The sequence below is a fragment of the Oncorhynchus gorbuscha genome, linkage group LG09 (genome assembly GCF_021184085.1).
Source record: "Oncorhynchus gorbuscha isolate QuinsamMale2020 ecotype Even-year linkage group LG09, OgorEven_v1.0, whole genome shotgun sequence".
Taxonomy (NCBI): Eukaryota; Metazoa; Chordata; class Actinopteri; order Salmoniformes; family Salmonidae; genus Oncorhynchus; species Oncorhynchus gorbuscha.
Window position 1 is genome coordinate 74,217,255 of NC_060181.1, and position 16,689 is coordinate 74,233,943.

The 16,689-nt window shown below is 43.5% G+C and overlaps 1 protein-coding gene across 1 annotated transcript; it reads left to right on the plus strand.

Annotated features, from left to right (window-relative positions):
• Positions 1-3,775: 3,775 nt before the first annotated feature.
• LOC124044437 (serine/arginine repetitive matrix protein 2-like) lies at positions 3,776-16,500 on the plus strand. Its single transcript, XM_046364072.1, has 9 exons — positions 3,776-3,912; positions 4,835-4,946; positions 9,347-9,554; positions 10,014-10,090; positions 10,176-11,211; positions 11,259-13,351; positions 14,349-14,872; positions 15,520-15,624; positions 15,747-16,500. The coding sequence occupies exons 2-9, from the start codon at positions 4,931-4,933 to the stop codon at positions 15,747-15,749; spliced, it is 4,062 nt and encodes a 1,353-aa protein (XP_046220028.1). The 5' UTR covers positions 3,776-3,912; positions 4,835-4,930; the 3' UTR covers positions 15,750-16,500.
• Positions 16,501-16,689: the final 189 nt, after the last annotated feature.

Genomic DNA, 16,689 nt, shown 5'->3' on the forward strand with positions numbered 1-16,689 from the left:
TGTCTGCTGTCACCATATCTATTCGTTATGGCCATTGAAATGCTAGCTATTACAATCAGATCAAATAACAACATTAGAGGATTAGAAATCCAAGGCTTAAAAACAAAGGTGTCCATGTATGCCGATGACTCAAGTTTTATATTAGGTCTACAATCTAGATCCCTGCAATGTCTCATTGGAGATCTAGATTACTTTTCTGGACTAAAACCTAATTATAACAAGTGTACATAATTATGTATTGGATCTTTAAAAAATACAACTTTTTACATTACCCTGCAGTTTACCTATAAAATGGGCTGACGGTGAAGTAGACATACTTGGTATTCATATCACAAAATATATTAATGAGCTCTCCACAATGAATTTCAATAGAAAATGTGTAAAATGTTTACAAGATCCTGCAACCATGGAGAGGTAAATACCTGTCTATTTTTGGAAACAAATTCCCTGATTAACTCCTTAGTCATCTCAGTTTACTCACATACTTATGGCGCTGCCTACTCCTGATGATTAGTTTTTCAAATCATATGAGCAAAAAATATTTTGCTTTATTTGCGATGCTAAACCAGACAAAATAAAGCGTGCCTATCTACTGTATATAATGAATATGAATTGGGTGGGTTGAGATTATTAAATATAAAAGCACTAAACCTCTCTCTAAAAGCTTCACTTATTCAAAAGTTTTACTTGTTGTCAAGATCGTTGGAAGCATACTCGGACCAACGTGCAGCGTGATCTGGGTTCCACATCTTTTTATTTAAAGTAAGTAAACCACACAACAAAACAATAAAGACTAAACGAAGTGACAACGGAGTGCTAACATGCAACTACACATAAACAATATCCCACAAAACACAGGTGGAAAAAAAAGCTACCTAAATATGATCCCCAATTAGAGACAACGATTACCCTCTAATTGGGAATCATACAAAATCATCAACATAGAAAAACAAAACTAGAACCCCACATAGAAATAATAAAATAGACTAACCAACAGTCACGCCCTGACCTACTCTACCATAGAAAATAAGGGCTCTCTATGGTCAGGACATGACACTTGTACCCTAAATGGTTCTCAAGTAGATTACTAAGAAAAACTAATCCATTGTTTAAAAATGTCATTTTTGCCTTTGTGCAGATTGCCATATCTAATTTTCGATTAATTGAAAATTATACTTTTTCAAAGTATTTCTCTTTTTCAAACACGCATTACAGAGCTGGCTACAATTTCAATTTCATTGACCTGAAAAGAACAAATATTAGAACAAATATTCTGGCTAAACTCAAATGTGCTGGTTGATAAAATACTTGTATTTATGAGAAAGATGTTTGAGAAGGGTATTTTGTTTCTAGTAACACGATGATTGATCCTTGATTGCTGTTTGACAAATACAAATATTCTCGTTAGGCCTATATCCATAAAAATGTCATTATGTAGACTAGCCTAACCGCACTGTACCTGCGAGTTGCTGGCTAGAGCGCACGTGCCAGGACCAGAGTAGGCACATTTGCTATTTGACACAATTACAGTTTTTGTGACAGAACTATCATTAGAGTTGAAAAGGTGATGGAAACACAATGAACTTTAGATTTTTGTTCGGTAAGTTACATGAAAACCTAAGCGCAAAAGTAGGTTACATTTTGTGGAAACACACCACTGGTGTGAAAATACAGATTTGTTTAATATTCGCATGAAAATCTGCAGCTAATTGGATGGAAACCTAGCTAGTGATGTGTTTCCATCAAATTGACTTGTTGCGGATAAGATTGCCTGTGCGTAATTCCGTGGTGCATATCAAATCAAATGTTATTTGTCACATGCGCCGAATACAACAGGTGTAGGTAGACCTTACAGTGAAATGCCTTACAAACCCTTAACCAACAATGCTTTACAAAGTTTTAAGAAAAAAGTGTTAAGTAAAAAATAGATAAGTAAAAAAAAGAAAAAAATTAACAGCAGCAGTAAAATAACAATATCGAGACTATATCCAGGGGTAGCGGTACAGAGTCAATGTGCTGGGGCACCAGTTAGTCAAGGTAATATTCACATGTAGGTAGAGTTAAAGTGACTATGCATAGATAATAAACAGAGAGTAGCAGCAGTGTAAAAGAGGGGTCTGGGTAGCCCTTTGATTTGCTGTTCAGGAGGCTGTTAAGACGCCTTTTGGACTTGGACTTGGTGCTCCGGTAGCAGAGAGAACAGTCTATGACTAGGGTGGCTGGAGTCTTTGACAATTTTTAGGGCCTTCCTCTGACACCACCTGGTATAGAGGTCCTGGATGGCAGGAAGCTTGGCCCCAGTGATTTACTGCGTGGCAGATGTGTTGTTACCTACCCTTACCACCTGTCCAGGATCCAGTTGCAGAGGGAGGTGTTTAGTCCCAGGGTCCTTAGCTTAGTAATGAGCTTTGAGGGCACTATGGTGTTAAACGCTGAGCTGTAGTCAATGAATAGCATTCCTACATAGGTGTTCCTTCTGTCCAGGTGGAAAATGGCAGTGTTGAGTGGAATAGAAATTGCATCATCTGTGGATCTGTTGGGGCGGTGTGCAAATTTAAGTGGGTCTTGGGTTTCTGGGATAATGGTGTTGATGTGAGCCATGATCAACCTTTCAAAACACTTCATGGCTACAGACGTGAGTGCTACGGGTCGGGAGTCATTTAGGCAGGCTACCTTAGGCAGGTTACCTTAGTCTTGGGCACGGGGACTATGGTGGTGTGCTTGAAACATGTTGGTATTACAGACTCAGTTAAGGACAGGTTGAAAATGTCAGTGAAGACACTTGGCAGTTGGTCAGTGCATGCTGTGTTTACATTCCCAAGTAGCCTACCGAATAAAAAATACTAGTTCATTGGGTTTCCATCTCATTTTCAACTCCACTGATGGTTTGTCTCAATTTTTTTAGCCTTATACAGGCTAGTAAATGCGCCCACCGGTATTGGCGCTGCACTAGCCAACAGCTCGCAGATAGGCTACACTGCATATAAAACCAATAGTATACATGATAAGATTATTATGGACAAAAGATAGATTATTTTTAATTGTCAAACGACAGTCAAGCATCGACATCATGTCACCAGAATAAGACCCTCGATATTTCTTGGAAAGGAGCATCAAGCTAAACAGCGTGCAATTTTCACCACCGTGAAGTTCATCATAACATATTTCATATGTAGCCTAATAAACTCCATGCTTGACAGAGTCAAGTGGGAGGACCACACAACATATTATATCAACATTTGTTCTTGTATAATGTATTTTATCTACACAAAAAGAACCCACCTTATCTAGCGTATTTTGTTTTGTCAACATTTGGAAATTTTACTGGCAAATGTGCTGTTTCCACCAGGCCTTTTTTAGGCCTACTTTACTTGCGTATAATGTAGGATGGAAACCTGGTTTAGTCTCAGCTAAACTGAGGTGGTAATTATTAATTGAGGTCTCTACTAACCAAATATGTTTTGTTTTTTGAGGGACATTGTGTCACACGGTCTGCTGCATGGCTTTTTACTCTGCCCCATGCCCCAATGAATACACTGTATATAGGCTACTGTATAGAATAGGCCTACATATTGGGTTGTAGAGAAAAAAAATTACAACCTGTCTCAGCCAAAGTGTCTATTTATATAGCCCCTGTGCCCTATGCCTCTGTCATAGAAATAGCTAGAATATTTTGGTCGAATTAATAATATAATGTATGATTTCTTTGATTTTTCTTTGTTGATTTTTAAAGAAGAGCCTTCATCTCTGAGTTGCCATGGAGATTCCTCTAGGAATTTGCCGCCCAGGACGGCATTCTGGGATTACCGGGTCTCCCCAAACTATCATGGCGTCCTGTGAAGATGGCGACTACCATTAAACAGGCGTTGCTGGATTTCCTGACAATTTAAATTCAAGGAATTGGAGACATAGGTAAAAAAAAAACACAAAAAACGGTGTGCATATGCGTTATAGCGCAAGCATCGATTGTCTGCATTACATATTGTTGGTTTTGTGCGACGAGTTAAGTAAATCTACAAACTGTTAGCTAAGCTTGTCGAATGAATGAGGCCGCGGGTGCTGATACGGCGTGTCTTTGTTAGGTAACACGTAGTGGATAACTAGCTAGCTACGTTAGTAATTTTAAAGTTCACAATTTTTTAAAAATTGTTACGCTTAAGACTTAACTTTTTTTGGGACCATTGGGTGGGATAAAAACGACACAATCCTCTCGTTGATAACTAGCTAGCATTAGCGTGCCACGTTATCTAACTATACGCCAACAAGCTAACGTTAGTGCTAGCGGGGTAACGTTACTTTACTTTGGTTGCTATGTAGCTGCCCAGCAAAGTACATTTCTAACTCTTAGCAAGTGTTCAGCACAGTTGTTTTTATCTAACGTTACAGAGCAAGTGTTATTGCCAGTTGAGATGAACGATTACAAAAAGGTTGCATGTAAGTGGGTCATTGGTTATGTAATACTGCTGCAGTGTTTCTTTTTTGTTGTGTGCCCAGACTCAGTGTAACCAAGAGGACATTCATGGCTGTTTGTAGTAATGTAATTAATTTGTATTGTCTTGACATTCTGAAACAGGCAGGGGTTATTCATTAGTCAGATTCAGTTGCAAAACGTTTTGCAATGGAAACCGTTTATTATAGAAAGTAGTAACCACAGAAAAGGGAAGGGACCTACCTGAATTTGTACAATAGAAACACTGATTTTCGTTGCAAAATGTTTCAGTTCAGAGTAGACCTATAAACAGTTTTGAAACAGATGGAACATTTAACAACGGAATCTGACTAATCAACACATCCCTGTTGAGTGCCCTGGAGTAACTACTGTTTTTCCTTATAGAGTGAGAGACGAGGGCCAGGAGAACTGTGCTAGTGGCCAGAAGTTTTCAGGCCATCACTCACACCCCCACACAGAGCTGATAAAACGGAGTGTGCAATGGACACTCGGCAAGGTGTGTTATCAAGATTTACTATAGAAATATGCCTGTAATACGATGGATGGTTATTCTCACAGAGGGTTATACCTAAATACGGGAAATTCATGACCAAAACTATTTTACTTGGCAATGCTTCTTAAATTCTCATTTGGAAAGCACCAGTGTTTTATAAACGCCTGGTTCTAGTTGCTGGTGGAACTCCAATAATTAAGAAATATTCAGAAGTATATTAAATCCACGTTTTGTATACAGGTGAGAGATGCTTCTCGTGTGTGATGTAGATCTTTGTTTGGGTTGTGTGGGTGCTGTCACCTATTTATACACATGGCCACGTCTTTTAGAAATAACTAGCTCCAGCTTAGATGTTGGGAAATGTGATATGTCTGGCAGCTAAAATGACGAGGTATCGCCTCACTCAGTACAAAAGGTGGATTTAATATCTTTCTGAATATTCTCTGGTTATCAGAGTTTCACCAGTGACTGGAAACAGACACCCATGCCCAGACATGCTCAGAAACTTTGGTGGCTAATATGTATTTTTTAAACCTCCCGCTTTGGGCTGCATGTGTAAATGTGCAGTATATACAGTACCAGTCAAAGGTTTGGACACACCTACTCATTCTAGGGTTTTTCTTTATTTGACTATTTCCTACATTATAAAATAATAGTGAAGACATCAGAACTATGAAATAACACATATGGAATCATGTAGTAACCAAAAAAGTGTTAAACAAATCTAAATGTATTTTATATTTGAGATTCTTCAAAGTATGTAGCTACCCTTTGCCTTGATGACAGCTCTGCACACTCTTGGCATTTTCTCAACCATCTTCATGAAGAATTATTTTCCAATAGTCTTGAAGAATTTCCCATATGCTGAGCACTTGTTGGCTACTTTTCCTTCACTCTACAGTCCAATTCATCCCAACCATCTCAATTGGGTTAAGGTCAGGTGATTGTGAAGGCCAGGTCATCTCATGCAGCACTCCATCACTCTTTTTTTTGTAAAATAGCCCTTACACAGCCTGGAGGTGTGTTGGTCATTGTCCTGTTGAAAAACAAATGATAGTCCCACTAAGTGCAAAGCAGATGGGATGGTGAATTGCTGCAGAATGCTGTGGTAGCCATGCTGGTTAAGTGTACCTTGAATTCGAAATAAATCACACACTGTCACCAGCAAAGCACCATCACACCACCACCTCCATGCTTCACAGTGTAACTACACATAACGAGATCATCCATTTAGTCTCACAAAGACAGAGGTTTTAACCCAAAATCTCAAATTAAGACTAACGGTCCTCATGAGCGCCAGTTTCATAATAGCGCTTGATGGTTTTTGCAATTGCACTTGAAGAAACTTTAAAAGTTCCTGAAATTTTTTGACTAACCTTCATGTCTTAAAGTAATGATGGATTGTCATTTATCTTTGCTTATTTGAGCTGTTCTTGCCATAATAAGGAATTGGTATTTTACCAAATAGGGCTATCTTCTGTATACCACCCATACCATGTCACAACACAACTAATTGGCTCAAATGCATTAAGAAGGAAAGAAATTGCACAAATTAACTTTTAACAAAGGCACACCTGTTAACCTCTTACAGGTTAGGCAAAAACCTAGGGAGAAACCTAGAGAGGAACCAGGCTATGAGGGGTGGCCAGTCCTCTTCTGGCTGTGCCGGGTGGAGATCACAGTGGTTGTAGAGGGTGCAACAGGACAGCACCTCGAGTAAAAATGAACAGTTTACGGTTCCATAGCCGCAGGCAGAACAGTTGAAGCTGGAACAGGGGCAAGGCCAGGTGGACTGGGGACAGCAAGGAGTCATCATGCCAGGTAGTCCTGACGCATGGTCCTAGGGCTCAGTTCTTCCGAGAGAGAGAAAGAGCGAATTAGATAGAGCATACTTAAATTCACACAGGACACCGGATAAGACTCCCATTCGGAGTCAGTGTCACTGTGAAAGAAAATGTTCCGTTAGAATAGTTTCACATGAGCCCTGTATCAACAGGTATAATAAACAGATATATATAGAGAGTTGAAGGTTGAATATATTAGGTTGAATATATTATATTATTATTACCTGCTAGATCTACTGTCTCTTTTATATTATGACATTTCAGCTAGATCTACTGTCTCTATTATATTATGACAGACCAGCTAGATCTACTGTCTTTATTATATTACAACAGACCAGCTGAATCTACTGTCTCCATTTCACTTTGGCCATTGATGTGGTCCTGCCCTTTCCTCAACAGCCTCAAATTGGCTATTTCATGTGGGTTGGGGTGGGGCGGCAGACACACGCATCTCACATTTCATGACATTACATGTTTATATATTGCTTCTAAAATAAATAAAAAATCACAAATAATATTTTATATTATTAATTTCAAACAAGGGCATTAGCATGATACGAACTTACCAGTCCAAAACGATGTCCTCTCCCGTTCAAAAAATATTCCTCCACAATCGCTAAATGAATCGTCCTACAAGAATTTATGTCTCACCTTCTCAATCAATTTATTCTAAAATTGTGTGTACATCTGTATATCTAGACTTAGATTTAGCTTTCCCTGACTTAGTCGCCATAATGACTGATATATAAACAGCTGAATCTGCGCATTCACCAAACAATGCAGTGCGTAACATGTGTTTCTCCTTCCGGTATGAAACTTCAATAGCGAATGACTCACTTTACGCTGGAGCTTACTACATGGGTTGGTCTTGCAACACATAAACATGGCGTATTGCCGTTTAGCTCAGTTCATTGGCTATCTACCTAGGTAGATTTCAAGACGATCAGTGGTCATTGGGTTAAAAGACAGTCAATCAACGAAACAGCGGGCAAATCATTGGTGCACAATGATGACATGACTTGTTGTCTTCAAATCGGTTTATTTCAGTCAATACATCCCGCGAAATGGTCCATGTTTGATTGGGTTACAAACAAACCAGTTGATTGCAGTGAAACCAAACATGACTGGAAAAGTCACATTCTGTGTGGGTAATTTACCTGGAATGTGTCGTCGAAAATGGAATGAGACGGAATTCACGACACAAGCGGTTCACAAAATGTTTCGTGTTAGGCTATAAAAATGGATTTGATCAAACAAAGGATCATTCATTGTGTAACAATGAGCATTGGAATTGCAAACAGACGAAGATCGTCAAAGGTAAACAATTTATTTTAATGCAGTTTGTGATTATGTTACGCCTGTGCTGATTAAATTTATTTTTATGGGGCTCTATGCTCAGATAATCGCATCATATTCTTTTGCAGTAAAGGCTTTTTAAAATCTGACAACGCAGTTGGATTAGCAAGATTCTAGGCTTTCGATACATGTGAGACACTTGTATTTTCATGAATGTTTAATATGACTATTTATGTAGAGATCACCGTATGTTGTGGAATTTCAGCCTGCTAGCGGGTTCCGTGCGCAGAGGGGTTAATTGAAATGCATTCCAGGTGACTACCTCATGAATCTGGTTGAGAGAATGCCAAGAGTGTGCAAAGCTGTCATTAACCGATAAATGTAGCTATCTTGCTTTCACTTTATACAGTTCCAAACAAACTCGCTAGCTAACTTGCTAGACTAGTAACTTTAGTTAATCATGTTTCTATCATCAACATACTTTTGGATATTTGTTAGCTAATTGCCATTACAATTGTGGCAGCAATATTATAGAGCTAAATTATGTTCGTTTTTAGGTTATATCTATCTTATGTAGTTTACTAGTTGGCTAGCTAACGTTAGTCAAACAACCTAACTTACCTTTCTTGCAGTTTGTCATGCAGGATCACTCTGAGGGGATTCAAGTGAATTGTGTTTCAAGCCGCAGGGCTTCTGTGTTGTGCACTGGTTACTCGTATACTGGTCCCTGGCACGGGTGTTTCTTGAGTTGTAGGCTGCCTGCCACAGCTCACAGAGCTAAATAACCTTTAGAACTATGTTGAACCCAGACAGTTTTTTTTACCAAGAAAAGTGAATGTGCTTTACAGAACTTTATTGAAACTATGTTTGGTATTTATTTTGGTATGGTAGAAATTATTCTGCCGTGGAGCAGTGCAACACTTAAGTGAACCTAGAGGAAACCCTGCCCCAAGTAAATGTTTGTTGAAAGTTTCTTTGCCGTGCTTTCGGTAGACTATCATCTCGGCCTCAAGATAGCTATAGCTATGCCGCTGGAGGTTCGAGCTGGATTGGCTAGATCATGAAATGCCAATGACACACACACCAGAGGTTGCCAATTCTCTTCCTGGCCACCTTTCGTTAGGAATGTATGTCCCATGTTGCTGATGAAATTCACCAAACTCGTAATTTATCCAGACAAAGAAATGCGATTGGTTAATCTGTGACTAAAGAATGTGGTTGGCTAATCTGTAAATAAGGAATATGATTGGTTAATCTGTGCAGGTGGGGACGAGGCAGCAGAGAGTGAACACACTCTAGAGGAAACGTCTGCAAAAGAAGGAAGTGAGATGATGCACAAGAAGAACAAGAAGCACAAAAAACACAAGGGCAAAAAGAAGAAGAAGAAACGTGGCAAGGGAGAGCGGGAGACCAGCTCAGAGTCGGTCCCAGAGTCCGACGTAGAGAAGCCACCAGTCAGAACCAGAGCAGGGTGAGGCTCCTCCCATTAGACCCAGAACATTGTTTGATTCCTCCCGTTAGAACCACAACAATGAGGAAGTTAGATTAAGCTTAACTGCTGTGCACGTGCTTAACCTATGTCCCTTTTGTTTTGAGAAGACTTCGCCATCGGCCAGAGCAGGGCATCTGGCTCACACCCGGAAGGCAGCGCAGTTCCAAAACAAATGCAATTACTTTTCACCCGGCGCATACTCCTCCACCAGAGCAACATGGGCCAAATAATTGAATGCACTCACTGCTAGACTCTGCCCATTACACCCAGACCTGTGCTGTGCCTGGTCACCCCTAGATGGTTTCCTCACTGGAATATAGGAGACAAAGCAGCAGAAATGTTGCACTAATCAGCCAACAGGCTCTTGTTTGTCTTTATACTACTGGGACGATTGTGAATATTTGCTGTAATAATAAATGTTTTCTTTGTTGTTTTTAGCTTGAGGAGTGCTGGCCTTGTGGCTCCTGATGCAGCAGCAGGTACAAAAGATGAGGCAACAAAGGGCTTGATCACAGGTAAGGAGTGTGGCTCTGGGTTCAGGTGTAGGAAATTAACAGATACTAAAGTTATTTGTTGCTAATGCCTGTGTACCGGTCCAAGCAGATAAACCTGAGGTATGTGATGCTAAAGCCAGAAAACACAAAAGACATTTTGGGAAAAAGAAGAAAAAGAAGAGGAGAAAAGGGGAAGAGAAGCAGGAGAAGAACTCACCTTTACACTCAGAGAGCGAATCTATGTCAGGGTCAGATTCTGAGTCTGAGGAGAAGCCTGCTGGCACGGATGTGCAAGCAGTTCCCATCCTGTCTAAGGCCAGACAAGAGGAAAATGTGTCCTCCCTACGTCTAACTCTCGGCCAAAAAGAGGGATCTCTGAAAATGTGTCAAACCTTGGATGAGCAGTCTGCGGATGCACGAGGAAAGACGGAAGAGAAGGCGCCCCCTGCTGACAGGGAGGAACAGACCGTCTCCGTCATAAAGACAGAAGCTTCACGGAGCGACAGGTGCTTCAGTCACTCCCAGGAGCTTCCGGACATCATCCCCAAGCAAGGCGGCCAGAGAGAGGAGACAAACGCAGGGCAGAGGTCAAAGGTGAATAACCATGCTCCCTCACGGTCAAGGTCACAGTCACTGACGGAATCTAAAAGAGCCAGATCGAGTGTGAGTCGTTCGACAAGCTCCAAGCGGTCCATATCAAGCCGCAGTCGTTCACTAAGCCCCAAGAAATTGTCGGGTCTGCCTGTGTCTAGCAGGGGCAGGTCTCGATCCTTCTCAAAGAGCATGACTCCCAAGAGGAAGCAGTCTAATTCCCTTAAAAGGACAGGGTGCAAGTCCCCTTCTCTGTCCCCCAGGAGAGGACCCAAGTCCCCTTCTCTGTCCCCCAGGAGAGGACGCAAGTCCCCTTCTCTGTCCCCCAGGAGAGGACGCAAGTCCCCTTCTCTGTCCCCCAGGAGAGGACGCAAGTCCCCTTCTCTGTCCCCCAGGAGAGGACGCAAGTCCCCTTCTCTGTCCCCCAGGAGAGGACGCAAGTCCCCTTCTCTGTCCCCCAGGAGAGGACGCAAGTCCCCTTCTCTGTCCCCCAGGAGAGGACGCAAGTCCCCTTCTCTGTCCCCCAGGAGAGGACGCAAGTCCCCTTCTCTGTCTCCCAGGAGAGGACGCAAGTCCCCTTCTCTGTCCCCCAGGAGAGGGCGCAAGTCCCCTTCTCTGTCCCCCAGGAGAGGGCGCAAGTCCCCTTCTCTGTCCCCCAGGAGAGGGCGCAAGTCCCCTTCTCTGTCCCCCAGGAGAGGGCGCAAGTCCCCTTCTCTGTCCCCCAGGAGAGGGCGCAAGTCGTCTCCTCTGTCCCCCAGGAGAGGGCGCAAGTCGTCTCCTCTGTCCCCCAGGAGAGAGGACCCGCAAGTCGTCTCCTCTGCAAGTCGTCTCCTCTGTCCCCCAGGAGAGGACGCAAGTCGTCTCCTCTGTCCCCCAGGAGAGGACGCAAGTCGTCTCCTCTGTCCCCCAGGAGAGGACGCAAGTCGTCTCCTCTGTCCCCCAGGAGAGGACGCAAGTCGTCTCCTCTGTCCCCCAGGAGAGGACGCAAGTCGTCTCTTCTGTCCCCCAGGAGAGGACGCAAGTCCCCCAAGAGAGGACGCAAGTCCCCTTCTCTGTCCCCCAGAAGGGGACGCAAGTCGTCTCCTTTGTCCCCCAGGGGGGGACGCAAACTGTCTCCGTCTCCAAGACGAGGGCGGCGGTCTGAGTCCAGGCCTCGTGGTCGTGTCAGGAGGTCGAGGACCAGAACCCCCCCCCCTCGTCGTGGTAGACCCTCGAGGTCCCGCTCGCCTGTGAGGCTGACTCGCCGCTCATGCTCCAAATCTAGACGGCTCCGTCATTCCCGGTCCCTGAGAAGAGGCCGGCGCTCCAAAAGCAGCTCCCCGTCTCACAGGAAGAGGTCCCCCCCCAGGACACGACGGTCCCGGTCTCCGGTCAGGAAAGGCAAGCGTACTCGGTCCCGCTCTGTCGTGATCCTGAAGAGGAACAGGAAAGGCTCACTGTCCAAATCCCCAACAGGCAAGAACACCAAGTCCCGCTCCAGGAGCTGCAGGAAATCCAGTTCACCAGTACAGAAAATACTTTCTAGATCACCAAAGCGGAGCAGGACAAAGTCCAGATCCCCAATACGCAGTAAACCATCAAGATCACCATCCCCATGTAACAGGTCTTGTACTCCTAAATCCAAATCGCTGAAAAGAAACAAGTGTTCACTGTCAAAATCGCCCAAAAGAGACATATCGAAATCTAGGTCTGTCTTAAGCGACAGGCAATCTGAGAGCGTATCCCCAGAACGCTCAAGATCCAGGTCTACTGACCTGAAGTCTCTGAAATCAGTCAAACATACTGCAGACAAGACTGTGAATGATGAACCACCTACCAAGCCTGTTGGGGAGGCTGTAGCAACAGCTGCAACAGGGCCCTGGAAGCCCCTCCCTTGGGCTGCACCCTCCAGTTCTATCATACAGGGCAAGCCAGTGGCTGGGCAGGCTGACGAGAGCAGCTCTGAGATTCCATCTGAAGACCACGACTCCGCAGCAGAAGAGCCAAAGGGAGCAAGAAGCCCAACAAGCTCCTCTGAAGAAGAGCCAGATGAGCATGCTATCTCCAGGTCTGTGTCACCAGAGACCGTTTGTGCTGATCGTCGCTACAGGGTATCATCTTCTAAATCCTCCATCAAGAAGGCATCATCTTCGAAACAACGCCAGTCCTCAAAATCAGCATCTCCTGCCAGGAAGTCCCACTCACCTGCCGGCAGAAAGACATCCACCTCTCCCTCACGGAGGTGCTCCCGGTCCAAGTCTACCTCTCAGTCCAAGTCTACCTCCAGAAGGAGGCGTTCCAAGTCCCCATCCAGGAAAAGGAAGTCTGTCTCCCCGCCTGCCAGACGGAAGAAGAGGTCCAAGTCCAGAAGTCCTGTCTGGCGCAGGAGATCACGCTCTAAGTCACCGGCACGGCGCAGGAAGTCACATTCCAAGTCCAGGACCAAGCACTCAAAGTCCCGCTCCCCGGCCAGAAGGAAGAGGTCCAAATCCACAGACAGGCGCAAACGCCTCAAGTCTCGTTCTCCAGGCCGAAGGAGAAGGTCCGTGTCGCGACGGCGCCGGCCCATCATGCGAAATCGCTCGTTTGATCGCCGCGACCGATGGAAACGGGAACCAAGCCATTCACCCATCCTCATCCTCCGCAAGCGCCGGTCCACATCTCGAACCCGCCGCAGTGCCAGCAAGACCCCTCCTCGTCTCACTGAGCTGGGTAAGACTACAAGTATGGAGTTCTTTGGAACCCTCTTCCCGACAGCTTAAGCTACGAAGCTTCTGCGCATGTGCAGGATTCTCTATTTTACACACAATCTGTGCTCTACTTGTTCAGCTGCCTAGAGTGCAGGCTACTCTGGCGAAAGCGGAATCAATGTCTGCAAGATCACATAATGATAGTGTTTTACCAAATATAATAGGATAGTATAACGTTACTGTAAGACAAAAATAATCACCTAATTTCTTACGAGATTTTTGGAGGATTGTGCGAATGGTCTCAATTCTCTCATGCAGCCAAAACTCAACCGAGTGCACCACTAGGCAAAATATGTGCTTTGATTGAAACAAACACAGGTATGCTACATTTTTAACAAAAATGTACAATACATTTCACTCACTGTACATTCAAAACAACACTGTAGGTTACTTCAAACAACACTGTTGCTAGCTCAAGAAGATCTAAATGCATATCCCCATGAAACTAATTGATGCTGCATGGACGTTTCATCAGTAAAACTTGAATGTGAGAATTCTCACACCAAGTTTCTAATATTTTAGGGTGTTTTTAGTCTTACAGTGACGTTATACTATGCTATTATATTTGGTTCTGTTATGTAGAATACTATCATGCTGTCTAGTAGACATTGTTTCAGATTTGATCGAACTTTATTAAACAAGCACCATTCGCCAGAGTAGCCTGTTCTCTGGACAGCTGAACAAGTACAGCAGAGACTGGGTGTAAAGTAGAGAATCCCACACATGTGCAGAAGCTTAGAACCTTTAGCTGTCGGGAAGAGGGTTCCAGAGAACTTGGATCCGCAGCCACTCCGTATATACATACACCAATCCAATGTATTGTCATAGTTAAGTACCCTCGGTTTAATGGTGGCTGTTCTAGGCACCTTAGAACAGATTAGGTTTGAATATGTAGTCTAAAATACCACTGTTGACAGATGTCTATTCTCCACTTTCTTCTCCCCTTTCTCTCTTCACAGACAAAGACCAGCTACTGGAGATAGCGAAGGCCAATGCAGCAGCCATGTGTGCTAAAGCAGGTGTGCCCATTCCAGAGAGTCTGAGACCCAAGGCCATCCTCCAGCTTCCCCTGCCCAACCCAGCCCCAACCCCTCTGAATCTGCCTCTTCCCCTGCCCCTGCCTCTCAACATGCCCGGCATGGGAATGCCCAACATGAACATGCCCAACATGAACATGCCCAACATGAACATGCCCAACATGAACATGCCCAACATGAACATGCCCAACATGAACATGTCCAATATGGCCATGAGTGCTGCCATGGCCAGTATGAAAGCTGCCACCATGACTGCAGCCCTCACCAACATGGCCCAGATGTCAAACATGCCCCAGATGGCTCCCCTCCCCACCATCACCAACAAGCCCCCTCCTAGCCAGGCTCCCCAAACAACCCTTCCCCCCCTCAACCTGGACCACATAGAGGAGGTGAAGAGGAAGGTGACTCAGCAGGCCAACATCTACAGCATCAAGGAGCTCACTGAGGTAAGACTTACAAGAGACTTGTACTGTATGTAATAACAAAGACTTACTTTATCAATTGTGGATGTAGACCCCCCCATGATGTATTACAGCAAGAGTCAAACTTTAGCTCAGACTCCCATCTGTATTGTTTTATGTAATGATTTTGGCAATTAAGCCCTTTATCTGCTTCCCCAGAATCATGATCTTATGGATACCATTTTTATGTCTCTGCATGCAGTTTGAAGGAATTTGCTAACTGTGCAATTGCTAACTAGTGTTACCGTCATGCCTGGAAGTCTATGGTAACTGCTAGCACGCTAGTAGATGCCATAGTCTTCCAGTCCATTGTGCTAATGCTAGTTAGCATTGGCTCACAAAACTACCTCTAACTTACTTCATACTGGATGCAGAGACCTGATCTGGGGAAGTAAAGGACTTCATTGCCAAAATCGCGAAGTATCCTTAAAGGTTACAAACATGAAGAGAATGAACCTGCATCTTACTGACGAGTTAACCGGTTCCAGATGTTTTATGTAGTGTCTTAAGGTTACAAGCACGACTCAAATGTGAAGACAACTGTGTTGTTTGGGGTGTTCTCTTGTATTATTCTGACTGTGTTGACTTCACAATGATTTGTTAACGTTTCTAATATCATTCTGTGTGTGTAGAAATGTAAGATGATAGCGGCAAGTAAAGAGGAGATGGCCATAGCGAAGCCGCATGTGTCTGATGACGAGGATGAGGACAGGAAGCCTTGTGGCAAGAGCTTAAGTGTAAGAACTCCCAAGCTTCATTCTAGCATTCACCCACTATACATTCAAATATTCACCCATATTAGATGAATGATGAGTAGTAGAGTGATTTAGTAACATACATTTTTCTCTCTATTCCGCAGTAACTTTCTTTGTGGCGCATCAGAGGTACTCCCCATGGATACCATCACCAGGTGTCAAGGTTGTGTTGTGGTTATAGAGCAGGAACCTCATCAGATACTGCCAGCCCTTCTTCTCTGGACAATCATTCCCTCCCCAACCCCTCCCATCAGTACTCTAGCTGTCTGGGGAAGTGTTTGAAATGTCAGTGATCCTGTGTCCCATTGGACAGACTGACCTGAGTGTTCTTGTGTGTCATTGGACGGATTGCAGTGTGTACAGTGTGGTTATCCCTAGCTTCTACACGTTGCTCAGACAGAGCTCTCTGGACAATGACTGAAGCAAAATGATATAGGAACATATTTTCAATGTTTTGTCAACCCTTTCTAATGTTAAACTTCTGTTCCTTTTTTTATTGTGTTCAGTAATAATATTTCCACCTCATGGTTCCTTTAGTGACATTTTAACCTGTAATTAAGTGAACTGCTCGGTCTGCCCTCAGCACGCACGGGCACACTAATACACACATCAGTAATATGATGGTCAGGTGTGTCTTTAGTGACGGGCAGACGACCAGGTCTCTCCATTGAGAAGACAAACTTATCAGGTCTTTGTAGGATCCACTCTAAATGTTTTCATTTCTCTACATATTAACTGATGTAATCTTTAGCTATTTTAATAACAAATGCATTTTAGGATTTCCTTGATCAGTAGTAGAATATTATTTGGCTGACTTTGTACATAATATGTTGATTATTAAAGGAAACCAGAAAATCACCTGTTGTCTAATGTTCTTTATGTAGGAGCCTCTAACGGTTAAGGTCCCCCTTTTTTTTCTCTAAATCTTTACCTTGTGGTCAGTACGGCAGGGGTGGATTCATAACGCCAATTCTGTTGCAAAACGTTTCTCCAATAGAAACTTGTTTTAATTGTTTGGATTAAATACCCCTGATGTACTATATATTA

What these genes read in the sequence shown, in the direction of transcription:
- LOC124044437 (XM_046364072.1), top strand. An exon ending in TCCTCGTCTCACTGAGCTGG is followed by an intron (nt 13,352 to 14,348) that starts GTAAGACTACAA and finishes CTCTCTTCACAG; the next exon opens with ACAAAGACCAGCTACTGGAG. An exon ending in GCATCAAGGAGCTCACTGAG is followed by an intron (nt 14,873 to 15,519) that starts GTAAGACTTACA and finishes CTGTGTGTGTAG; the next exon opens with AAATGTAAGATGATAGCGGC.